We start from the raw sequence: 27,387 nt of genomic DNA, 5'->3' as shown, positions 1-27,387 counted from the left end.
TCTATCTTGTGTCTCTGCAGTTTCCTTTTCTTTCTTTGCAAAAACCTGGCTAAGTTTCAGGTTATTACAGCGTGACCTAATGGCCAAGGAATTCCAAAGTCAGAACATCCTCGTTCAAACAGATAATTAATAACCAAGCAACTTGGATGAATTTCACCATGTTTTCCAGAGTTCCCACCTTCAGAGAAGCAAAGTCATAAATCATAGCTGGAAATGAAGCATATTAGTCAATGTAGAGCGCTTAAAAACTGTTACATTAGTATTTTTAAAAAATTGACTTATATTGTCTGAAGTATTGTTATGTCAGCTATCAGGTTCTTTGTTACTAACAGTTGACACCTGGAATGGTCTCCTAATACCTTCAACCTCCTATGTGGAAAGTAAGCTCTAGGATGTCATCAAACCTCTCTCACCATTGCCCTGGTTTGTTTCTTCTTCTCTGGCCTCACCTTCCTTGGTTTGCCAGTTATTTGTGCTTTCAGGCATCCACACATTCATTCATTCATTCATTCATTCATTCATTCATGCCTTCATTTGTTCATTTCAACCGTCCTGGTTGAAATACTTCCTGGTCCTCCAGATTCCTAAATGCGGTTCCCAAGCCTGGTCTCTTCTTTTGAAGATTCCTGTTGTTGTTGTTGTTGTTGTTGCTGTTGTTGTTGGCCCACATCTTCCCCACTTCTGCTTCTTCCACTGTGACCTCTCTATATGTTGGGTAATCCCCACCTATTTATTCTACAAAGCTACAGGATTCTACAGACATTTAGCATCTGGAATGTTCTAGTAAGACTGTCAACCTTCCAAATCTAAAATTAAATCTAGGATTTCATCAAACCAGGTTTTGGACCAACTCTTGTCGTTTCTATAGGAGCTAGTAATACTCGTGATACAAAACAAATGTTTAATAAATATTCAGTGCAAGAAGAAATGCATTGTTTGTCTCAATATCTCTTCTATTAATGGACTCTTGACGTCTAGCTTAGCTTTTTTATTTTCTCCCTTTGACCCAATTTGTTGTCACTGTCAATATTTTGTCCATATATTACCGCACAAGTTTCTCCATTTTTAATTTGCAATTATCAGTCCTAATGCCAGCCTTTTGTTCTCTCTCTTAGCCTTCACAGATACATCTCTGTGTTTTCCTTCCATTAGTGATCCATCAGTCACCCTCAAAATTAAAGGTTAACTTTTAACCATACATGACCCCAAAGCTCTTAGTCATTTCCATTCTATTATTCATTCTATTATGAAATTAACAATACCTTCTGAGCCATGCTATCAATGTTTTCCTGTCATTGCCACATTCTGTCTTACAAAGTTTACATGCTTATAGTCTTATCCCCTATAACCTGTTAATTTTCATGTGATATTTTGCTTTTTTTTTTTCTGGTCCTAAAACTCCTGTAAATTACAATGGATACGGTGAAACTTCGTTGAGGTCACTACTGCTGCCATTCCACAGCCCACGATAAAATCAAGTTGATCTTAGTCTTGGGATGTTTTCCCTTGTTTATTGGCTCCTTGCTTGCTTGAGTAGTAGGAAAATGCTGCCAACTGTAGTTAATTTTTGTGGTTGTTTTAGATTCTTCTGTTTCCCCAAAGGGAACCCTCTGTTCAGTACATTCGGGGTTAGGGAGCTGGTTCGGGGACACGGATGGCTCTTTCACTGGTGCCACTCAGCCCCTAGCTCTTGCGGTGCCTCCTGGGTCCTGGGCTTTGAATGAGAAGCATCCCAGTGTGGGGCAGATGCACTGGGAGCTGGAAAGATTTCCTTGAAACAAACCCAGTGACAATTGCATGGTCAGATTGCTTTAGTCATTGCTGCTAAAAGGTAGAATTAAATTGCAAACACTGACTGAGAAATTCAGCTAACGAGCCCCCAGATTTTGTGTGTCTGAGACATATTTTAGCATAACGCTCCTGAAGCACCCAGGAGTGCTTGCCACTGCCTGAGAGGAGACTGGATTTGAATGCTAGGTTGCTATAGTTACCTTTAGTCTGCAAAATATTGTTTTCTTCATAATGATAATGTAATTTTATGTAGCGAAGTTGGCATTTATTAAGAAACAGACTTAGTATATATTTAAGCGGGGTGGCGGTGAGTTGTCAGGAGAGGAGAGAGAGGCAGGTAAGAGAACAGTAGCACACACCCTAGAGGGGATGTGGTCTTCTAGGGTCCTGTGACTTTGTCATCGGGTTTGTTTCAAGGAAATCTTTCCCCTTCTCTATGCATCTGTGATTGCTGCCCCGCACTAAGATGTTGGTCATTGAAAGCCCAGTTCCCAGGAGGCATTGCAACAGCTAGGGGATAAGTGGCTTGTGTGTTTGTATGGCCCTGCATAGTTTACATCATTTCCCCATTAAATCCACTTTTTAAAAAGTTAAAATATACACAATAAGTTGGTCTCTGATTCAACAAGTGGGTGGATGCAATGTAAAAAAAAAAAGGAGAAAGGAAAAAGTGGAGTTTGAAGGAAATTCATACTTCGGCTTAGGACGGACGTCATCGAAAATACGCTAAGAGTTGTGGCATTTCCTATGATGTTTGCAGTCTGAGAACTGCCGTTCAGGAACGTCCTTCCTCCATGATCAAAGAATAAAAGGGCCCGAACATGTCTACTGGAATCCTGGCTCTGAAATTTGCAGACTCAACTAGGTTGGAAAACGACTTAACCTCCTGGAATTCTCGAGTTCTTAGGTATGAAAGGCGGGAACGGTAATATCAAGACGCTGGATGAATAGAGGGACCCTTTATCAGTATCAACTGCTATTTTTCCAGTGTGCATCCCTAACACCCGCCTCCCAGCCCAGGAAGATGTAAGCTATGAGGAAGGAGAAAATGCAGAAAGCCTGTAGTCCAGCTGGTCTACCTTCTGCTAAGCGGAAATGTTGCAGTGTGTGTGTGCTTATCCTGCTAATATCTTTGCTATTAGACTTCTCTAGTTTAACCACTTCCTTCTTGAGAATGTGCCCCTGTGCTGCATGTCTCCCGTGTTTGTCTACATCGACTTTTTGTGAAGAGGGATGCCAGTGTCCAACCCCTATTTTTCTGCAGTCTACCACCATTCATTTGTCTGATTCCTTTTACATCTGTCAAGATCCACAGAGAATCGTTTTGTTCATTGCCTGAAAACCACCTCTGACAAAAAATTTGAAAGGGAAGAAGGCTCGCCTTTTGTTGTTAGCTGGGAGTGAAGGACAGCGGCGGCGGCGGCAGCCGCGTCTGGAGTGAGTTTTTTCAGGGAGCACGTCTCATCAAGCAGCGCTGAGCTGCTGGGTGTGCGCATTCTGTGTGCTGCATCGTCTCTGAATAGCTCTCTGAAATCAAAGAATGGGAGGTAAACAGAAAAGGCTTGGCTGGTACCAACACAGAGGAAAACAGAAAGAAGAAAAGAAGAAAGAAAAAGTGAGTCAAGGACAGAAAGGGACCCACTCCGGCAGGAAGATAACCACACACACCCATGAATACCACAGCCTCTCACAATGACGGTTCCACGGAGGGCTGGCAGCGAGGTGCAAAAAAAGAGATGCGAGAAACAATGCCTCCGAAGGGCAAAGTTCGAGGCTGATATGTGTGCTTATAAGGCTTGATTTTGTAAGGCACATCAGGGGTGGAGAAATGAAAGCCGCGACGTAAAATGGCTTTTATGTCCCAGTTTAATGTAAGACTCACAATATCGGCCCCCATTCTTCTCCCTTTGGTAAAGCCACCTGGGATCTGCTACGTGATTATCAAAGGAGAGTTCTGATGTACTGGCTTGCAAGTAGCAGGTAGAAGTGTACAAGGTGACTGTGGCATGTATAAAAATCACCTTCTTTTTCCTGTGGCTTCCAGATCGTAGCGCAGGATGGGAGGAAACCTTACATGGCACCTGTCAGATCATCATATTTTGGCACTTCCATCTGTATGGATGCTAACATTCCCTTTATTTATACCTCCCCACTCTTATTTTAGAGATAGGAATACATATTTTAGTAACACAGATCATGAATCAAGGAGAGTCTTAAGGGTTTTCACTACTACCTCTTACTCTAGGCTTAGGTGTGCAGCTTAAAGAAATGATATTTAATACTGGAATCCCAGCATGTTAGAGGCGGATACAGGAGGACCAGAAATTCAACGTCATCTTGTATTATATGACTAGGTTGATGCCAGCCAAGTCTACATGAGACCCTGTCCAAAGAAATTCAGATGTAAATATCACCAAAATTTTAAGTGCAGAGGCTCATTTTCAGGGAGTGTGAAGCCAAATAAACTTCCATCAGTTGAGTTGCCCCTGAAATAGGGCTCATTCGATTGATTTCAGCCAGTGTGTTAAATGCACAGAGCTGACGGGTATAATGAGCGAGTGCCTTTCAGATACGAATCTTGTGATGTCTTTTCTATATTTTAGTAAAATATAGGACATCCCTAAATCTGCTTTAGTCACACATTCTAAATATTATCTTTACCTGTCCAACTTAGCTCAATATGATACAGGGCAAATATGCACTTATAACATAAGAGAAAAATAACACTGGGAGAGGAGAGACTTGATACGACTTAATAGCACTGACATGGGAAACAAAACATCTGTGTGTTCTTGTTTCCAACTCTTCTACTTACTAGCTGTTTGACTTTGAACAACTAGTCCTAATCGTTATGAGCCACAACTCTTTACCTGTTCCTTTACCTGTGACTAAGAACATTAATGCTACCTACATCTTTTGGTTCCTAAATAGAGCAAATAATACTATGTGAGCAATTTGTTCATAATCAGATATTGTCGCAGTATCATGTCGTGACTTTTTTGTGTATACTGTTTAAGTTTACTGCCCCTTATACAAAACAACTGGGACAACAAGTGTTTCTGGTAAAGTCAGGACCGTGAGGGGTGCGTTCACTCATGGAGATGGTGGGACAGAACTAACGGGAGATCACCAACTCCAGTTGGAACGGGACTGATGGAACATGCGACCAAACCGGACTCTCTGAATGTGGCCGACGGTGGGGGCTGACTGAGAAGCCAAGGACAATGGCGCTGGGCTTTGAATTTGGAAGTGTTCGTATAAATTTTACTGTTCGGACACCCCAGCTGTGACTGAGCAATGATGATGGAAAAGCTTTGGATTTCAGATGCCTCTTCATCAAGGAGGCTCAACCTGAATTAGGTGCATCGGCTTCTGTTGGTCTTGTTTTAGAAGCACTGGGTGCTCAGGTGAATGTTGAGCTCCGTGGTGGGTGGAGTAGTCCATAAACAGGCTTCCAGCCGGAATCATTTTCTGGAACCTTGCAGTGCGTTTTCACCATGTTGCCTGGAACAATTGTACGCCTGATGGAAGACTAACAGAAGCACAGGCTAAGGCTGTAGGAAAGAATTCTATTGTCAAGTAGGCAGGGAGACAGATGGCATCTTGAAAAACAGTTACTGAGGTCACATGATCAGTTTCCTCTGTTTTCTGGTCATATTAAGCAACTTTGGGATTTTTCTAAAGCACCAAATAAGGAGCCACCGAGGAAGAGAGGCCAGAAAAGGGTGTTTTAGTATATATGGGATACGTCAGGTGAGCCGCAGACAGAAACAAGATGTATATTGCTAGCCCAGGACAAGAGCATTGGTTTTAACTTTTCCTCCATCCTTATCTGCCACTTCTGTCCCCAGCATGGAAGCTGCTGAACCACCACCACTCACTATCCATCTCCTAAGGAGAACAACCCAACATAGGCAGCAGCCTACTCAGAGTTTGCCAACGAGAGTCCAGCGCTGTGCACCATCTCTTTAGTCTCTTAATCCTCTGGTTCTAGCGAAGAGCTCTCCAGTATCCAATAGGTCAGCAGCTTATCTCCCATCATCTTCAGTGCGGTGACATCATGCATTTGTGACAATATACAGTCCGTCTAGAAATCCCTGGGCATCCCGTTTAATGCGTTGTTGGTTGTTTAGTTGTTGGTTTACATTTTCAAATTTGCGTGGGGTAAAGGCCCACGCTTTGCAACTCTAGTTCTTACGGTTGTTGGTAAGGTGGTCTTCTTCCCACCACCCTGAAAGCTCTCTTCCTTGTCATGGATTGTTTCCTTTCCCTTCATTTCTTTTCTTCCTTGGTTTTGAGGAATTTTTCTCCATAATTTCTTCCTAATTCATAGTGGATCATATATTCTGCCTTAATGAGGGGTTTGAGACAATATACCTTCCTAAATGTTGTTTTTACAACATTTTATAAGTCTTCTATGTAGGAAATACTAAGATTTCTTTCAAGAAATTTTATTCACTGAAATTCTTGAGACTTGATCTAAACCTCATTTTATTATGTGATCTGTGAGATGTCAATTCTTTCTAAGTTATGGGGATTTTCTTTATGATTAAGTATGTATCAAATATCAAAATTCTAAAAATGATTCAAAAGTTGCTTTTTTTTTTACCTTGTCGTAGTTAGGGCAAACGGTGGTTTATATCTTCTAGCCCTTAACAAATTCTGCCTGTTAAATCTGAGAAGTTATGACCATGGCATGTGGAAACCTGCTATTGCTACTACACTTTCTTTCATTTCTGTTTATTTTGCTTTGCATATTTTCAAGCCATTTTATTAGATACAGTCAAGCTTGAAATTCTTCAGTCTTCCTGTGAACATTATTACTTGGTGACCCATACCATAAGGAGTGTTGATTTGTGAATGTATTTAGACTATTATTGTTACTTTCTTTTTGTATTTGTCTCATATGTATTTGTTCATACCTTTTGAATTTTCTCTAGTCTTGAATTTTAGCACTAAAATAAGTTCTTATTTAGCTTTTTAGTGTAGTTAATATTTTAGTCAGTTCAGTCCCTTTACTATTAACATGCATACTAATGAAAATAAATTAACTTTTAGTGTTTGGTTCTAGATTTTCTTCTTTGGGTCACACTTTGGAACACCTTCTTCCTTTGGTTCACTGAGGTTATGAGCTCTATTGTGTATTTTTCTCCTACAGTTTATATTTTATGACAGTTGTATTTGAATATTTACTAGGTACACGGCTGAACATTTAAAGCTGCATACAAAACCAGCTAAGTTCCCCGTAGATCTTCACTACCTTCCTTGATTGTGATTTGACATCATCTGGTTGAGTGTGGTGTGACATTCAGATTAGCTGTGTTAATGTGGGAGAGGGGGTCCTAAAAATGAGGCAGACTATAAAATCTCATGCAATCGCCAGCTTTATTCCGAGCATCAGACAGTTTATATTCTTGAGATTAAAGAGGATCACACGAGCAAGGTTCACATGAGTTTAGGCTGCATGCAGTCGTGAGGACAAACCGTGCATGGGAGCAGATGATGTATAACCTGAAGCAACCCCACTCCTGCTCACTACTCCTGGGAGAAGCACGAAAGCACAGTCTAGGAACAATCCATGTTACGGATAAACAGAGGTTACCAGGCTCTTCTTTACCTGGACTTTTCTCACAAGGTCTCAGAAATCTCACACAGCTTCTTTCATGTACCGTGTCTGGACAGTTTGGCACTGTCCCAAACCATTTTTCTTTTTAACAATAGTGAGTCAAAATAATAGCTAAATACTTTAAGTGACAATATGGTACATGAAAATGGCTCGAACTACATAGCAAGGGGGCTGTCATTTTAAGTGTAGAATTTATATTAAAAAGAATGTAGCTGTTACATATAAAATTAAAAATAATCATAACAAATTATAAAGACCACTGTTAATACTATTATATTAAAATTGATGATTTCAAACACTACAGGTCAGACTGCAAGGCAAGTACTTTCTTTTAAAAAAGCAACTTGACATTGAGTGCTGATGGTGCACGCCTTTAATCCCAGTCATTGGGAAGCAGAGGCAAGTGAATCTTGGTGAGTCTGAGGCCAGCCTGGTCTACAGAGCAAGTTCCATGACAGCCAGGAATACACACAAAGAAACCCTGTCTCAAAAACCAAAAAAGAAAGAAAGAGAGAGAGAGAAGAGAGAGGTGGGGGAAGGAGGGAGGGAGGAAGGAAGAAAGGATAGTAGAGAAAGAAAGAGGAAGAAAGAAAGAAAGAAAGAAAGAAAGAAAGAAAGAAAGAAAGAAAAATTTTACAATGTATCAAATGCTCAATGTTTAACTTAGTAGTATACAAACACCAGAGACTTTTCCCAAGTGAAAGAAAATACATGATTTAAGAACACACAGCACAAAACTAGCTATTAAAGTATGATTTGTGGTAGCTAAATTAGAGGAAAAACTTCCAAATTAATGCTAGAAGAAAATTATGTGGATATGCCATTTTATGAAATAGTCTTCCAATAGAAAGATATATTAGAATATTTAAGTGATCTACTAAGCTCATTAAAATAATAAAATTAAATCATATGTATCTATTGATTTATAGAAAGAAAACTAGAATGGTACTTCCAGTTGTTTCTGGTTGGCATTTTATAAGAAATTTTTATTCTGTATTATTTTTCTGAATTCCTTGTCTCTACTGTCTATAAAGTTCTTGTTTAAAACACATATTTTAAAATACAATATTAAATATGAGGGAACCAGTGATATATAGCTATATAGATAGGTGATAGATTATAAAACAAATATTGAAAAACTCCTTGTGGAGATCTTGATTCTATTTTTAATTTAAATTTCTTTTGACATTTTGTTTCTCTTACATTCTAGAGTTGCTTACAACAGTCATCTTAGTTTGAATTGCTCTAAAAAATTTTGTGTCTTTCTGTGTTCCCAAGAGAAACTAGCTATCAAATACCTCTTTGTATTTGGCACAGCCTAGAAACAACACCATCAAGTTTTGTGACCTTATAAACTGAAATTTCTGCTTACACTGCAGAAGTGTCTACTCATGTGCAAAATCTCTAAGAAATCAAAATGTACCACAAAACGCAAAGAATAGATCATAAGAGAGGGTATCATAAACCATAAAAGAGTTGGGTAGGGTATTAAGAAGGGCTGGAGAAAGGAAAGAGAAGGTGCAAATAATGTGATTATATTTTCATTTCAAAAATTAAAAAAGTTTTTAAAAAGAGTAAGAGCGAATATCATTTCAAAATCTCATCTTTTCAAAATTTTTTCATAGAATATCTGTTTCTATCAATGAGAAGGCATGGATATAAGTAATTTCCTCTGTATATTTACAACTAGAGAAGAGGGAACAGCAAGCACTGTTTCTGTAGCATGTACTCACCCAGATGTTAGCTGAAACAGAGGAGGTGACACGGGCTAGGAAACAAAGAAGAGAGGCTATTGTTTTCCCTTCATCATCTCCCGCCATTTCTATTCTCGCACCGTGACTTCCTCTCCTATCCATTCTGTTCACAAATGGATATTGGTGGGAAATACACGAAGTGCAAAGTGGCTTTACCTGCTGTGCTGCAGGCAGAATTGACAATCAGAAATACCACCCTCCAGGTGTCTCTCCCCTTGTCACACTCTCTAGGGGAAACAGGGATGTCAGACATTCCTCAGAGGAGAAGAAAGGAGACAAGAAGCCCAGAAGACGCTCAGAGCTCCCTATCCTGTAGCATTTGCCTCCTCATTGCTTGCAAATAAGCTCTTTTTAAATAAATTTTTAAATAAGTAAAAAAAAAATATTTATCTTACATCCCAGCCACAGTTTCACTCCCTTCTCTGCTCCCAGTCCTTTTTGCCTCCAGTTCAGTAAAAACCAAGACAAAAAAAAACTTACCCAAAGAGTAGAGGGAGTTTATAGAGTAAAAGAAGTCTCTAACATCGATATAATCTATCTGTTTCTATTCAGTGTCACTTTTGGCTCGTTCATCCATACTTCCAGAGCATTCTGTCCCCATACATGCTTAGAGATTTGGGGCTCAATTAGCCCCCAAGTGTCTAGAGACTGGCCAGCTGATAAAAGCCAGGAAGTCACTATAACAGATAGAGTAGCTTTCAGTAAGAGAGCATGAGCTCATAGACGCTAGGTGGTGACTTTTAAGGAAAAGGTAGGGGAAACCTGTTGTTTACTCTTTTGGCTCTTTGAGGGCCCACCACCTAACTCTCCAATAATCACACGGAGGCTTATTCTTTCTTATGAATGCCCAGACTTAGCTTGGCTTATTTCTAGGCAGCTTTTCTTATATTGTCCCATTTATCTTTTGCCTTTTGGCTTTTCCCTTTCCCTATTTCTCCATATCTTTTATTTCCCTCTTTTTCTATCTGGCTTTATTGGCTAGATGACTGATCGCTGGCCTCTTCCTCTCTCCTTTTCCCAATTCTCAATCTTCTCCTAGATTTCTTCTCCTATTTATTCTCTCTGTCTGACAGTCCTGCCTATCCTTTCTCCTGCCTTGTTATTGGCCATTTAGCTCTTTATTAGACCAATATTTAGACAGGCAAAATAACATAGCTTCCCAGAGTTACACAAATGCAACATAAAGAATAAAACATATCTTTGCATAAACACATGTAACACGTCTTAACTAATATTCTACAACAGATACCCTTAGTTAAGTAATCTTTAGAAGTGCCACTTAAAGTTCAATGGATTCTGTTGCTACCAGACATCTCAGATACTTAATACAACTTTATTGTGAATTTCAGGGAGGGCGGCATAATCTGCGTTGTTCAGAGGATGCTTGGGGTTGTTCGTCCTGTGATCCTACAGCATCTCCAGAGATCATTATTCCTTTGTCCCTAACAACATGTTTTGGAAAATATGAACAGCAAACCATCTGTGGTCAATTTTATACACAAAAAATTGGTTCTTAGACATGCTAAAATTATTTTTCATTGGTTCATGGACTACTGAAAATTCTTAGACTATTGAAAAAAGAAATCTCGAATACATGAACCATAAATTCTTCAAGCACAGAAAGTGTCACTATGCCTTTTGTCCGTATCCTAGCATTTAAGTAGACTCTTAACTTTCTTTTCTGCTCCAACACTGAATGCTAAAACTCATTTTTGTACCATTACCTCTAATTTCTTTAAGTAGAGGTTATTTAACCTTTTCCTCTATAGGGACTTATTTCTTACTTGTTTCCCCTGTCCTAGGAGTCATTAGACAGTAGAAAGTTGGATAATATTGATTATCTTTCTTTCCCGCATTATGTTTTTCAAGTCAACTTTATCATATTTTATACTTATTGCTGGAAAAAAACTATTAATCAAAATGAGAAGTCCATTGTATCTAACTTTTTTCCACTTTTAATAACTGTGGTGAGACAGTTTTCTTGGTGATAAACCTCCATTTTGGAGGGAATCTTGCTGGGACTGAGAAGGGAGGTCAAAACATTCCATCCAGCAGAGAAACTCATTAAGCTCAGGGAATTAACAACTGAAAAGCTTCAGGGAGTCCCTGAAACTGGCCAGATACACGAGGTCTCTCAGTCCTCAAGCTAACTAATATAAGCCAAAAGGATGAGAGATACTCTCAGACAAGCTCAGCTGTTTAGAAGAGGCTTAGAACAGCTGAGCCACCAGAAAGAAACAGACCAGCCAAGCAGCCTGGAAGTGGCTCAGATCATCTGAGCTGACTGAGTTTCCAGCATTGTTGAGCCTCATGTTAAGTTGTGCCATGTAGTCTAATTTCCAGCTTGTGTGAGCTGTTGCCCATGCTGATGTGGCCTTTCCGTGCCTTTGACTATCTTTGGGTCATTTCTGCTACTGTAAATAACCCCTTCCCCACATTCCTGTAAGTTATCACATAAAACTCATTGGTTCACCAAGATGGACTTCAGTGTTATCCTTACTTTGGTCTGTTCTTGGTTCTGTGTCTCAGGGGACTAGATGTTTGTTTATGACTCATTAAGGAAAGGGTCACACAACACCTCAATCTGCCATCTTGACTATTACTACAAGTTAAAAATACCTTAATCCATAGGAGAATTATCAAAATTACTATATATCTTTTTCTTTGTTATGGTTTCTATTGCTACTACAAAACACCATGGCCAAAAAGCAAGTTGGGGAGGAAAGGGTTTATTGGGCTTATACTTCAGCATTGCTGTGCATCACTGAAGGAGGTCAGGACAGGAACTAAAACAGGGCAAGGTTCAGGAGGCAGGAGCTGATGCCAAAGACATGGAATGGAGCTGCTAACTGCCTTGCTTCCCATGGCTTGCTCAGCCCACCTTGTTATAAAAGCCAGGACCAGTAGCTTAAGGATGGCACCACCTGCCATGAATTGGGTCCTCCACCACTGACCACTAAATGAGAAAATGCCTTACAGTTGGGTGTCATGAAGGCCTTTCCTCAACTGAGTCTCCTTCCTCTGATGACTCTAGTTTATGACAAGTTGACACATACACACACACACACACACACACACACACACACACAACAACTACCAAATACAGCCCTCAGGCGTTATTTTATGGATCTTCATCTCAAATAAAGTGCACTTTCCCTGCATGTGTGCAGATACCATATGCAAATAAGTATCTGTATATGTAGATGAATATGTATATATGATAGTCTCTCTAAAAATAGAACATGATGTATAATCACTTGGGCATCAGTGACAGAAGGTTTTAGCATATGAGGTATGTCCTTTAATATTCTTTGAAATATGAACATAGACCACTGTATTTATTATTTAGCTGCTTAATGATACAAGAAGGGACTCCCTGTTACAAATAGTTTGACTTCATCTGTACGTAAAAAGATTTCTGCTTCCAATCGGTGTTTAGACTTGCCGACTCGAGCTTCTTTCACAGAGCACCCTGTTTTTATGGAAATCTCGTTACTTTAATTGCTACAAGTCCAAAAAGAACAAAAACGAGGATATTCAATTTCAATCCAGGATGGCACATTTTCTTCTCAATAGAACTGCTTCACTATTTGTCAGCCATAGAGTTAAACCCCATTTTAAAATCCAGGTTGAGGAAATTGTTCGTTTATGTTAGAATTTTAAATAACCACATATTGCCAATCTTTTTAACAATGTGAAAGGCACGTTAGTATTTTTTTCTATTCTACCTCAGGAGAAGAATTATCTTCTTGAGATTTTAAAGTAAATCAGTTTGAGGCTAACTAAAATGACAGCTAAACACTAGGAATTTTCTGCTACGTCTGAACAGACGTTTCCTCTGTTAGAGTGCTTTTTTCCACCCAAGTACTTCAGCTACAACCCGTGTTCCTGTTTGCCTTTTACCAAACTTCCCATCCTTTCTATTGCCCTGTGATACATACATACCAGATAACTTTAACTCCGCTAATACTACTGAGGGATGGTAAGCCATTACCTGTCTTTACATGGGAAATACGGGTTCTGTGCTGTCTGACCTCGGGCAGTAGCTGTTCTCACTTCCTGAGTGGTATTCCTTTGTTTCGTTACTGTCTTTCCTTGGAACATCCACACTGTCTCAACCAGCATGTCAGATACCAGAGACAGAGCAAGAGAGAGGCAAAGAATAAATAATTTGTAATTACTTCACAATACCAACTGGCCTTATGCACAATGGACAGCCATAAAGAATGGAAAGGAGGAAAAAGCAGGCTGTGAAAACGGGAAGTGACTCATCGCAGCGGACAGTGAGACTAGTTAAGAGGCTGGAGTAGGAGGGCTGGCACGTAAGGGAGGGGAGCACTGAACGAGTTGCAGACGAATAGAACAGCCTTGGCTTGTGAACTGTGTCATCATTTACAGCGTAGTAAGCCAAGAGAAATGTGGTCAGATGCACTTTCGAAGGCACTCACAGTAATATGCTGCTCATACTTGACAAAGATGGGGTTGGATGAGCAAAACGAGAAGGGCTAGTGCAACGGTTAAGGAGAACTGGTCATGGCTAGCCTTATAAGAGAAGTGGAGAAAGAAGCGAGGGGGAGGGTTGAGTTCTAATAGATCTATTATTTTGTTCTAGAAAACTATTTATCGTGGTGACTTGAGAGTTAGTTCAGTGGATAAAAGCACTGACTGCTCTTACCCGCTGACTAGAAGACACAGGTTTGATTCCAAGTACCCACAAGGCACCTCACAACTGTCTCCAACTCCAGTTCCAGGGCGTCTGATGCCCTCTTCTGGCCTCTGTGGGCACTGCCCATGCATGTAGAGAACAGACATACATGCAGGCAAAGCATTCATGTGCGTAAAAAAGTAAAAAATTAAATGAATAAAATTCATATTATTCTAATGCTACTAAAACCTATTCAGAAATTGCAGTAACTCCTTTAAGATTTCTCTCAGGGCTTCAGTGAACATATCATTTATGGTATGTAAAAGAGCAAGGTTTTACAGCTTCCGTTGTTAGCATCCTCGGCTAAGTAGATAAGAGGCATTGTTCTTAAACTTCTAGATTTTAAGTTTTGCACCTTACATAAGTAATGTAGAAAGTGTGTGACATTGATAAGAATTTTAAAAATGTTTCCTGTGTTATTGCTTCTCATATACAACTCCAATCATCCAGGATAAATAAGATTTTATCTTCTGTTCTTCATTAGTTTTTTATTGGTTTTTATTGAGCTCTACATTTTTCTATGCTCCCCTCCCTTCCTCTCTCCTCCCCTTCAACCCTCTCCCAAGGTCCCCATGCTCCCAGTTTATTCAGGAGATCTTGTCTTTTTCTACTTCCCATGTAGATTAGATCCATGTATGTCTCTCTTAGGGTCCTTGTTGTTGTCTAATATGCTTTTATTCATTATTTTTTAAGAGAAATCAAGTAAGGTATGGACATTAAGAATACTAGCTTCAGACTGTAGGAGACCTAACTTTAATTCCAGTCTTCTGCCCCCTCTATTTTTAGAGACAAAACCTCACCTTCATGAACCCTATCATCCTTCTGTCTTGGAAACTACAGATAAGACTATTAGGAACATCATGTTACTCTGCAAGCAAAATAAAAAAAACAAACAAACAAACAAAACACCTATCCAATGCTGGCTGCATAGTTTGAATTCTGTAATTAATAATTGCAATGTTTCTTTTGACAACAATAATGAGCAGAACACTGTTGATAACATAAGAATTACTTGTCTTTATTATTAAACCCTCTTAAGTTACTCCCCTAAAGCTTGATCACAGCCAAGTTGTCATTCATCCCTGATATTCTAGATTAGAAGGCTACTACATATTCCTAATATTTGGTAGTTTTCCTTATACAGTGTACTTATTTTAAAAAGGGGGTGTGGATAAAGGCAAAATCAAATCACCCAGTGTATTTTATGTCTTTGAGTTATACTTGTTATGAATAAACTTGGTGAACTAACAGTGTTTTTATGCATGTGGTGGTATTTATCATCTTGATAAATAGTTGATGGGATCTCCCCCCTGACTCATCTTTCTCACTATTCATTGCCGGAAATTGTATTCTCTCCTGCCAGGTAAACAGTGCTCCGTGATTGCAGAGCATGATCTCATCAGTCAGTTGAAACAAGACTAGTCACTCAAGCCTCACGATACAGCATTTGTCAAATCACCATACTGATCATCAGTTTGGAAAATGCCTTGATCTTTTACCAAATGGTCATGGTTTGCTGAAGCAGCCTGCTGTCAACAACTATATGGAAAGGATTTTTATTGCTGTCTGTATAACAGCATAATTTAAGACTAATGCTTTACATGAGACTGTCAGGTGTAGCACAACTAATAAAAACCCAGAGACAGAAATTGGGGCTCAACCTGAAGGTCAGAAAAGCAAAGCAGCCAGCCACTGGCTCTTACCTCTACCTCAGTCCAAGATGGCGACCCTACCTCCAGGAATCTTAGAATTAGTCTGTGTGAGAGTTGTCTCCTCACATCTTATATTTCTCTCTAGTGCTGTGATCAAAGGCGTTCACTACTACCACCTGGTTTCTTTGGCAAGCCAGTGTGGCTACTGGGATTAAAGGTGTGTTTCACCACTGCCTGGTCTGTAAGGCTGGCCAGTGGGACTGTTTTACTCTCTGACCTTCAAGCAAGCTTTTATTTATTAAAATATAAATGAAATGCCACTATAATCGGGTAGTACTGGGGATATAATTTAGTTGATAGATGGTGTGGGAGGGTCTTCTTTCTATGTGTTGCTTTCATTGGTTAAATAAAGAGACTGCCTTGGCCTTTTGATAGGACAGCAGCTTAAATAGGCATGGTAGACAGAACAGAATTCTGGGAGGAAGAAGGCAGTGGAGTAGACGTCATGGATCTCCTCTGCAAGATAGACACTGGTTAGACTCATGCTGGTAAGCCACAGTCAAGTGGCGATACACATTAATGGAGATGGGTTAAAAGAATATGTAAGAGTTAGCCAATAAGAGGTTGGAACTAATGGGCCAGGCAGTGTTTAAATGAATACGGTTTCTGTGTAATTATTTTGGGTAAAGCTAGCCGGGAGCAGGGCAGCGGGAAGTGGCCCATTGCTCCTTTTTACAACAGATAGAGTGTTTGCCTAACATACACAGAGCACTAAGTTCAGTTCAGAGAGCCACATCACCAGCACAGTGGTGCCTGCCTGTAATCCAGCACTTGGGAGATGGGTCAGTTATTCAAAGTAATTTTCGGCTGTATAGGCCACTTGAGGCTAGCCTGGGATATATGCAATCTTGTCTTAAAAAAATAAATAAATAAACCACTAAAGTCAGATGATATTTTATGATCATTGCCACAAATGATTATTAATAACTAATACAATTGTCTAGACTTTGGTTTTGAAACAGTATTTGAAAATTCTTCATTAAGTGTAGTTGTATGTGGGTAACTCACACATTGGCATTTTCTCCCTTCTAAAACCAGTACCACTAATTTCTCATTGGTCTTCCCTTAGTTAACGCTGAAAATGCATTCTTATATGACAAATGTATCTGGTGTGTTATTACAAATATAAAATTAAATATTTCTTTGTTTAGAAACTAATTATAATTGCAAGAAATGTTTTCAAAGACTAAATCCCAACAGCATGCAAATTTCTGAAGTCACAAATTATTTATTGTCTATAAGGACAAAGTCCTCATACTTAAGTGATGCTTAGATGTGACTGGAAGATCGTTATGTCAGCAAGGTTAAGGTACAACTTTCAAGTTAATTGCTTTTGTCCTAATTGACTAGTTAACAAGCGTGAAATATATATTCATGAGCACATACACACACAAATGGGAAACATCAAATTAAAACCTTGTTTGCAAAGTAATTCTAACCATTTCTCTTTGCATTTAATAATCTTTTTTCTACCTATTTTATACACAAGCACTAATATTAAGAGTCTAGAATAATGAGTGCACATCTTTGAGAAAATATAATCAGTTAAAAATAAAGTAATGAGAAAAATGCCTGTTGCCCATTACCAAATGCCAAAGATGTTCTTGATGTACATAAGGTTTAAAGTAAATAGAAGATTAATGTGTTTTCCACGCTCTATTAGCACGGATAGTTTATGTTCTCAAATTTCCCAAGACTGCTATACAAGAAGAGATTTAAATAGATATAGAATTTTTTGAGAATTTTCTAAGTATTACTTATTAAATATTTCTTATCTACTAGTTACATGCTCACATATTTATCCAAATTTTCTGTTTCTTAAAAAAATTGAAGAGTATTTCCAGGCTCATGTTTTGCTTATTTTTATTTGGAAGAGAAGCAGTTAAGATATTTCCATTTGCATTCAGTCTATTTTCATAATTATTCCATTCAGGGGATAGTCATTTAATTGGTCAGATGTTTAATTCCACTAGAGAACATTTTCCCTGCCATTTTCAAGGACTAGTTGTTGTTCTCTGTGTGTCTGGAATCGATTCATTGTTACCATTCACCTTGAAGGCTGCCTAAAAGAATAAACCCATTCCATTCATTCTGGGTCAAAACTATGAAGCAAATGGCTTCAGATACTGCTATAAAATTGCCAGTGCAAACACAGCAAAGGCTAATATGGCTTTTACTTTATTATTTGAATGATTTAGGGATACATTTGTATGTATAAAATATTTCAAGGTAAATAATCTGTTAATACAAATTACTGAAACTCATGTTTTTCAGACCTGATGGAATTGGAACTGTTTCAATGGAAGAAAAAGAAAGGTTTGAGGAGATAAAGGAGAGACTATCTGCCCTTTTGGAAAACCAGATAAGCCACTTCAGGTATACATTGTATTTGATCCAAGTATCTGCTTTTCCGATCATGCTTTATCCTGCATCCCCGCACCTGTACACGTTTTTCTTGTTGAATTTCCTTGCCACCACTCAAGAATTGCTAGTCGGTCCCATTGTTCAGTGTATGACCCAGGATTCATTCTGCAGTCTGGTTCCCAGATGGTTGTTTCCACTCTTTTTATACCTGAGCCATTCCTGCTCTAATGTCCGTCTGTTCTTCCCATATTTCTCCTTTGCATTTTCGTCTTCATGAAGTTTTTTTTGTCCATCCCAGCTCTAGTGGTGTTTCTTTCTTTTACTACCAGGCAAGGAGATTCTCACCTCCATGACAGAGGCATTCTCAATTTCTCTATCAAAGAGTAGTCTCAAGTCTTGTCACAATTTTTGTGCTTTTCACTTGTCCCTGTATAACATGGTCAATAAATTCATTGTTTAAGCCATTAATTATCTTTGTATTCACAACATAAGCTAGAACACCTAGTGCTCCTTGTTTTGAAAGATTAGATCGCAATACTAATAATCATTTGCAAAGTGATATTCTTGTCCTGGTTTTAGTTAGTCTCAAAAAACCCAATAGTTAGAAACATGAATATAAAGATGTGAATATATTTTCTTCTACTACCACTCTTATTAGACTCTATGAAGTATTTTATATAAGTTAATTTTGTTTTATAGAATGCCTATCATGTTATGCTTATATGGTCTAAGTCATTTTAAAAAAATCAACAAACTCTACAAATATACGTTTCTACCAAATCATTATTTGCATTTGAACATGTGCACTCTGTGTCTTATCCCCTCATCTGCAATATGGAGAGCTCAGAGATTGTGATTGTAAAAATGATACTAAGCAGTAAATCCTCAAGGAGAAAATGTGGCATCTATTCGTTTACACTAGATGCTTACGGCTGACGCCTTCATCTCCAGACATACAGGGTCATTAGTGCTAGACCCACAGTGGAAAATCACGGCATCCCAATAGCATAATGGAATTCAACTTACAAACTTTAGATTTAGTTCTCTACATCCATTTTCAGTTTACAAATCAAACACAGACCTAAAGAAGGTTTTTGTATTTTGTGCTTGTGAAGATCTGCTTCTGCATTCACTGTTTTTAAAAATGCTGCCTCTAGTATAGAGAGTCCTTTAAATGTATTTTGTGAGTCTGTAGGGTTTTTTGTTTGTTTGTTTGTTTGTTTGTTTTTTGATTCTCCCCCCCCCCCTTTAGGAGCCCACCACCCAGTTCCCAGATAAATACACAGAGACTTATTCTTACTTATGAATGCCTGGCCTTAGCTTGACTTGTTTCTAGACAGCTTTTCTGACTTAAATTATCCTGTCTCTCTTTAACTACAAGATTTATAAACCTGCTGAGAAGTACTTAAATCCCCAGCTGTCTTTCCCTACACAGCTCTCCTATACCAGTATTATCAGTCTACATAACAGAGAAAATGAAGGTACCTGTACAGAGTTGGAGGGCACAGGAAACATCACCTGTGTTCAAAAGTTCCAATAGGAAGGTAGTATAAACCTTTATTATGAAACTGAGAACTGCATACTTCTTCCAGCTCATACACATGACTCTCCCAAAGCTAGCAGCCAGTTAGGCATGTGTGTTATCTTCTCCTGAGTATTTCACTAACCTAAGAAACAAACAAACAAAAACAACCAAAACGCCACAGCTGTACGTAGTAGACGTCCCTAAGGTCTCAGCAAGAGACACCTTCCACAAAGATTGTCATCCTTAAGAACTGCCTACATCCATACAGCTGGTCATACATGTAGATCATCAGATATGTGAGAAAAAGTATTTAGCGTGGCGGAAAGAACCTAATGCAGATGGAAGACAAGGGAAGCGGTCATGTGGGAAGAGCGAAGATTGTGTGGGGAAAGGGAAAGAGCCGGAATTTTTTTGAAGTCTTTAGAGAAGTTTAAAGAGACATCTTCTATCAATGAAAAATTAGATTGAAAAGTTAAAATACAACTTCAGAGCATGAATAGGAACTCTAGAGACGGTGTGAAAACATGACGCATACAACCTAAAAATACACCATTGCGAGACAGAATTTATGAAAACTTCCAGAAAGGTACAGCTGTTCTCCTAATGGTTTAAAGACCTCCCATCAGGTAAAACTGATCTTTGACTTCACCACAGAAAAGAATTTAAAGATGGGGCAGTGTAAAGCAGAGTTAGGCTTTATTGAAAATAGAATAAAAGGCACTCCTGAGAGTGTGGGTATGGACTTCTCAAAGCAGAGTCGCCTGGAATGTCCTAACTCTAGCCATATGTATACTTCTAGTAGTTCTTAAGTGACCTCTGAAAGGGTGGTAAGAAGAATGTTCTTTTTTAGTCTCATTTTTCAATGGAGGAGATTCTAGAGTGACTGCACAGGCGCCATGGGTGGGATTCTAGAGTAACTGCGCAGGCGCCATGGGTGGGATTCTAGAGTGACTACGCAGGCGCCATGGGTGGGATTCTAGAGTGACTGCGCAGGCGCCATGCATGGGATTCCAGAGTGACTTCGCAGGCGCCATGGGTGGGATTACAACTGATAAATTCAAACCATAATAGTAGAACTTCGGAAGAAAATTAAAACACATCTTTTATCCTTGTTTGAAAATATCTCTAAAAAGAAGAAATATTCTCCCAGCAGCAAATGTTAATTGTGTTGGAATTTTTGATTTCTCCTGACTCGGCCAGAGGCTTCAACCGGATTCTGAAGCTGATGGCTCTTTTCTTTCCCCATGTCCTCATAATTTTTTCTCTTTTTATTCTACCTCAATTAATGTAGTGCGACAACTAAATGGTAACTCAAAATGGTGACCTTCATTAAGTAGTAGGGATAAGAATTACGTGTGCTGGAAAAAATGTAAAGGAAACATCATTATTCATGAGAGAAATTCAACTTAAACCTGAAGTTAGGTCCAGGATAGTGGCCAGAGTTTGGAATTCTAATGCCTGAGAGGCTGAAGCAGGAGAATGGCCAGCCAGAAACAAACAAACAAAAACCCTACAGACCTCTTAATATATTTACAATTCAGAGCAGCAAATCTGAACTTTCAAATACTGTTGGTTTAGTGGACTCTTAGAATTGTCAACACCTGCTGCAGATTGGACCTATTTCATGCCTAGAAATTTTTCTCAAATGAGAGTAAAGTCCGTGTAGACCAAAGATTGAATAGATGTGCATACCAAAATTGTAAATAATAAAATGAAAATTAGCCATCTAAGTGGCCATTAAGGACTAAATAAACAGTATTCTTATAGAATTGTGTAGTTGCCTCCCAATGCATAGGGATGAAATACCAACTGAGCACCCAGAGACAAAAATGTACGAACTATCTATGTCCTCTTATGTAAGATTCTAGACATGTAATCTCATTCCAAAGATAGAAAGTTAATCACTGGTTGCCTGTGGTAAGAGGAAGGACACAAATTTCCTTTCTCACGGTGACAATTTAAAGGTTAAAAAAAAAGATACATATGTCACAACTTAAATTTTTAAATTTTTATTGTTGAAATACATGCAATTTATTCTGTACCATCCCACTACATAACACTAAGGTTGAGAATAGCTGCAGGTGGCACGTCTCTGTCCCCCGTACCCAAAATATAAATCCCGAGGAATTCTCTTTCATAGCAGGAAGTTGGTAGGAAAGTCGGGAAGCAAAATCACAGGTGCACAGTGTGAGGATATGAAGTTCAAAAGTCAAAAGAAGCAGCTAAGAGTTGATCTTTTTATTTTATACTTTCTAAAACAGAAATTATTTGGGGCAAGGCAGAACAAACACGAAGGATGCAAGGTCTCTTTCAAAACAGCTTGTTGGAGGAAGTGTGCGCCATGCACATAGAATTTCAATAAGCATTTAAATAAGGAAGGGGGTGGTGACTAATCGTATGGTAGGTGTAACCTGGCTCATTTATCTGTGAAATTCATTTAACAAACTGGGAAGGAGGTTGCCTTCAGTTTTCTCAGACTAGGTTTTAAATGTGGTTGAATTTTATTCAATAATTGAATGTTTTCCACTTTGCTTTGCTGGTGCATAGCTGTCAAGAGAGGCAAAAAGCCAAAATATTTATCCTAAAAAGTGGCAGAGCAAAATGATTCCCTTCTTTTAAAACTCTTGCATTATAAAGATTAATTAAGCTTCTGTGTAGTTATTTTCTGTATGTTATTGATTCAGGATTACTCTAAATGTGCTGAATTATTTACACATCCTGCACAGCCAATGCTAATTCAGAACATACCCATTGGGACCTCAGAGCCCTGAAATGCTAAATGTAATCTGAGGATCAGTAACGTTCCATTCATAAAATGTTTCCACCGCAGGTTAATGGAAATAAACAATAGGAAAGACAACGGGTGGATTATGCAAATACACTGAAAAGATTAAGCAGGGGAGGGAACTACAAGAACCCAAGTGGTGCTTTATTTAAATGTGGATTAAGCTTTAGAGTACACAGAGTAATTAGAGCTACTTTGCTAATTTGCTAACGCATAAGAAGCACCACGGCACAGAAAAGTCTATTAAAATAAATTGTTTGGACGTGGGAGAACGGGGCAGGGAGAGGCAAAACTAAGCAAATACATGGTCTAACAGTTAATAAACGATTAATACTCTGAAGAAAACACTGGGTGGCTAGCTCGGAAAATTGTTCGTTTACATTTATCTATGCTGGAGAAACTTCTATAAAACTAGCAAATAAACCTCCAAACAAATGCAAATACATTCTTTAAAGGAAGAAGTACATCTTTTATTCTTTTTTTTAAATTAATTTCGTAAACAAATTTTTACTTGAAGCTTATGTGCTTTCTAGATAAACCCATTCAAATGACAGTACAGAAAGAGATAATTTCATTCTGAGGCCACTAGATAATTGAGTAGGACATGAAGATAAGCAAACTCTCTGTTCCAACTCATTAATTTGCAGATTTCTAAGTTGAAGTGGGGTAGCAGCATGACAGACAGACAGCTAGCTGCCTGCAGTCTGCATCCTGGGGAGGGTACTACAGCTTCGGAGGGAGAGGGATCTTGGCTGAATCTAGTTCAAGAAAACCAGTGGCTGCAGCAGGCTATGTGCCAGCTCAGTTCTCAGTGCTATGTGGAGATGGATGTGAAATAAAAATACATCTGTTAGCACCCTATGGCCACTAACTTTAGAAGGGGTCCACTTTCTCCTTGAACAGATGTGTCTGGTCTTAGTTTCAGAATAGTCCCATTACCTGCAACCAGTTGTTGCTCTGCAGTTAGAATACATCACACAAGAACACTGGAATATTGGCTCTTCTGAGAAAGGTCTGCACAGGGCTTGCATGTGTCCTAGGGAGGTGAAAGAATTAAGTACCAGTAACTGCGTAGTGTCCCTAAAAAGGGTCTTGAAACATTGTTGATCTTAGAAGTTCGGTATACAGTGGATGTATATATGTTCTTCTTCCACATAAGAATATAGAAAAGCATGAGAAAACCATTTCCTTTTTTCCTGGAGCTAATATATCAAATCTTAAATAAGAAATTTTTAGATGTTATGTAACAATTTCTCTACAGTGACTCTTTAATGTATGTTCTTTTAGGGCATGTATCATAAAGACTTGATAATCCTTTTCATCATAATTGATACCTAGCTAGTTCAAGACCTAAGATTCATAGACTTGGTAAAATTTTACAGTTAAAGTAACTTCCAAACCAACTCGCTCTTCCATTTCTCTTCAAGGTTCTCCACTAATGTCAAGTCATCAAAGTTGTAGTCATTTAGCTCGTGGGTTAATATTAGATGGTTGATGTCTTTTGTTCCTGTTTTTGTTTTTAAAGATACTGTTTTCCTTTTGGACGACCTGAGGGTGCTCTAAAAGCTACGCTTTCGTTACTTGAAAGGGTATGTATAAGGGCTTATAAATGCTGTTTATGGTTTTTTTTAATCATATATATATATATATATATATATTCTTTTTTTTATTAAAGATTTCCATCTCCTCCCCCTTCCCTCCCCTCCCTTTCACCCATACCCCCACCACTCCACCCCTCTCCAAGACAAAGAGCCATCAGGGTTCCCTTCACTATGTTAAGTCCAAGGTCCTCCCAGCTCCCCCTAAGTCCAGGAAGGTGAGCAACCAAACTGACAAGGCTCACAGTGAGCTTGTCCATGCCGTAGAGTTCATGTTCATTGTTTTTGAGGGCTGTGTTTCACCTGTTGAACTGAGCAGCCCCCATGAGTTGGCGCATTTTGCTGAACCCACAGCACTGCGCTAATGGTGTACCCGTCGTTCCCCACTCCTTCTTCCTTTGACACCTTCCCGCCACCATACTACCCTGATATTATGTTATCATTTTATTTTGAGGATGCCTATCTTTCCATCTTTCTGCCCACTTATCATCTCATGAAATGCTTTGTTGTTGTTGTCATTGTTGTTTGTTTGCTTGCTGTTAGTTGTTTCTACATCCCAAACCACTTCACACTCGCCTTTATTATCCTCTTAGATTCACTGTATTTCCAACGGTTATAGCCTTCATGCATGTCAGCATTTCCTGTGTAAAATGGTGGATATATCATTCCTTTCCGTTCCTTTTAGGCTCTACATTTGGTGTGTTATGATCAAATAATTCACATAGCATAGAAATGCATTTCTCCTACAAAAATACATTGCAGCTAAGCTTTTTAAAGCCATCCTTAAAAACAATTTTAGGGCATAATGTGTGCTGTTTCTGTGGGTGTTGAGGAAAGTATTTTTTTTCATGTTTATTGATCTCCAAATGTTGGCGAAATGCTGCCAGCTAAGTAATATGGTGTTCGCAACGTTTCAGCATCAGAATTGTAAACATTTTTGTTTATTCTCTGTAGCTTGTTTTTATTATGCTGGTCCTAATTTATTGACTTCATCTTGTCTATTTTTCTGCTAAACTAACTTTAGAATCGATACTACCTCCTAGTATATCTATTAGAAAGAGGTAGCAGGAACATTGTTCATAACTTGAGAGATAAGGGCAGGCCTGGGTGATTTAAATGAAATCTTCAGATTATAGGTTGAGTTCGTGTTATACCTTGTCTCCTGTTTTGTGTGCATCGAATGAAATAGTATGAAGTTAAGTTTATTCAAATTTTTATGTTGTTACAAGCTGAAGGTAGCCTTGGCTTTTTAAGATATTTATTCTGTTCTGTTTCTTAAGGCTATTACAAGTAAGTCAGTTCTTAAAGTTGTTCTACTCTTTGTAACAGAATACCATCTTGGGTGCCTCCCACAACCTCTCTGTGTCCTGGTTTCCATGGCAGAACCTAGCTTTTCCTCCCAGCAGGGAAGAGGTAGTAATCCAAAGATGCCCTGTGCCTTGATTTGACGGGTGGCAGTGTGACCCTTTCTAGTTACAGTCCCTAATCACATCTCTTCCTGAACTGAAAGAGAAATGCTAAGGACTATTTCTTCATTTTATCTTTAAATCTCTCTTTACTTATTAACAACTTACAAAAACACAATAAAATCTGCAAGTAAATTTTTAATACCTAAGTGCCCCACGTGAAGTGCTCAGGCTCCTAGAGAAAATGAAATACTATCCAAACCCGAGTCTTATCCCTGAGGTAAACATATACACTCTAATTTTTAGATACTCTTTCTACTATTCAGTGTTTCTCAGTATGTGAACCCTAGGTAAAATTCATAAGTCTGTGTATGGAACAGCATCATCTTGAGATAAATTTTGACAAATGTCTCATTAAATATAATAGTTCCCATTTGATGCTTATATTTATTTTACTATGCACAGAAGGTATTTTTTTAGGCTACAAAGATCTATTATGCATTTCTGAAGTACCAAATATATATGTCCTAGTTGAATGTGATAATAAAAGAAATGTTAAATGATCAAGTTAGCTGTTTTCAAGAAAGAAAATCTTGCCTAGATACACTTGAAAATACTGTCAGTTGTTATTGATGCTTGCATGCTAGAATATATTCAAGAGTGTGCAAACATTGGTGCAAAGAGACTAAAATAATAAAGTTTTTAATGGATATTCTCAGTCTCCATTAGTAGTTATTTCAAGGTAAGAAACTGATAGAATGCTTACCACACATAAAAAGCACTTTATATTGCCATTTTATCATACGTATCATTGTTTGGGTATAAACAAAGCATGACAATTACTTTCAATACACGAAGAAATAGTCTAAGTGAAAGGCTTGGTTTCCTCGTTAGAAAGTATTTCAAATTACCTTCCGAACTTTTTATATAACTGTATTTGCTTCTTGCCAATAATGAAACATGTTATGGGAAAAGATCCAAGAACACATTTTAGGATCCCAGCAAAGAATGGCCTGCATCTTCTTCTTGTTCAAAACTGAAGGAAGAAGTTTCCATGTGCCTCAACACTTGATCCTCCCACAAAGCGTCCATTCCTCTAAAGCAAAGAAATTTCTTTCATCTTTGTGTAGTCCACCCCTTCGTGTTCAGCAGATCACAATTATGGACGTTTAATTAGCAATTTTTACAGACCTCCAAAATTATGCCTGTTCATGGCGGGGTTTTCCTTACGATTTTTTTCACCTGTTTTCAGAAGACCTGGGGCGTTTACCTTAGGACTACACAAGACAAACTTTGTTTATCACTTGTGCCAAAGACTGAAATCCTGATCTGAAACAGCTGCTGTAATGGTGTCGTGGATCCCTGGAGGAAAAGTGACAGTCACACTGAATCCTGGTGACCTGGCCTATGGGAGGTTTTGATGTGCACAAATGAGGCTTAGCCAGGAGGAACCAATACTGAAGGATTAGGTCCCAGTTGTGAAGTGCCGACTCATTACTTCCCACAAGTTACTGGGGACCCCTCCCCCTTCCCAGGAACACTCAAGTCTGGGGCAATTTGTGTAATTTGGTTTTAGACCTTATTTGATGCAGTGTCTCTCCTCTCTCCTTTCTCGCCCACCCCCACTCTCCTCTTCTCTCTGTAGGTTTTAATGAAAGACATCGCCACTCCTATCCCCGCAGAGGAGGTGAAGAAAGTGGTCAGAAAATGTCTGGAGAAAGCTGCCTTGATCAATTACACTAGGCTCACGGAGTATGCCAAAATTGAAGGTCAGTGCCCTGAGCAATTGCCGAAGTGGCTGTGAGAGCCAACAATGCCTATTAACTGAATTTTCTCTGAGAAGTCCTTTCCCTCCCTGAACAATCCTGTGCCGTGGCAAAGGGAAATGTCTCATTAAAATCTCAGCTGGCGAACTGAAGCGCTTTTCCTATTCATTGCTTTAATATGCCTCCTGGGACTCGGCTTGAATGAAAGACCTAGGATCCGTGCTCAAGTTGTCCTTTGTTCTTATTTTGAGTTTGCAAGAAACCAAAAGGTGTTTTCATGGGTTGTATTTTTTTGACATTACTGTAAGTATGCCTAACATTTAAGCTATGGGCTGTGGATTCTTTCCTGATCGGG

General features: G+C 38.8%; 1 protein-coding gene across 8 annotated transcripts in view; it reads left to right on the top strand.

Moving 5' to 3' along the window:
- The window catches only part of Cadps2 (calcium dependent secretion activator 2), a 510,179-nt gene that overhangs the window by 365,293 nt on the left and 117,499 nt on the right, over positions 1-27,387 (top strand). For all 8 annotated transcript variants that reach the window (XM_038320974.1, XM_038320981.1, XM_038320973.1 and 5 more), the window contains exons 14-16: positions 17,863-17,964; positions 23,788-23,851; positions 26,912-27,035. In XM_038320974.1, coding sequence (XP_038176902.1) covers positions 17,863-17,964; positions 23,788-23,851; positions 26,912-27,035 — 290 coding nt within the window. The remainder of the gene's footprint in view (positions 1-17,862; positions 17,965-23,787; positions 23,852-26,911; positions 27,036-27,387) is intronic.

The sequence above is a fragment of the Arvicola amphibius genome, chromosome 2 (assembly GCF_903992535.2).
Source record: "Arvicola amphibius chromosome 2, mArvAmp1.2, whole genome shotgun sequence".
NCBI classification, from domain to species: domain Eukaryota; kingdom Metazoa; phylum Chordata; class Mammalia; order Rodentia; family Cricetidae; genus Arvicola; species Arvicola amphibius.
Note: the sequence above shows the minus strand (reverse complement) of the source record. Positions and strands in the feature narration are given on the sequence as shown.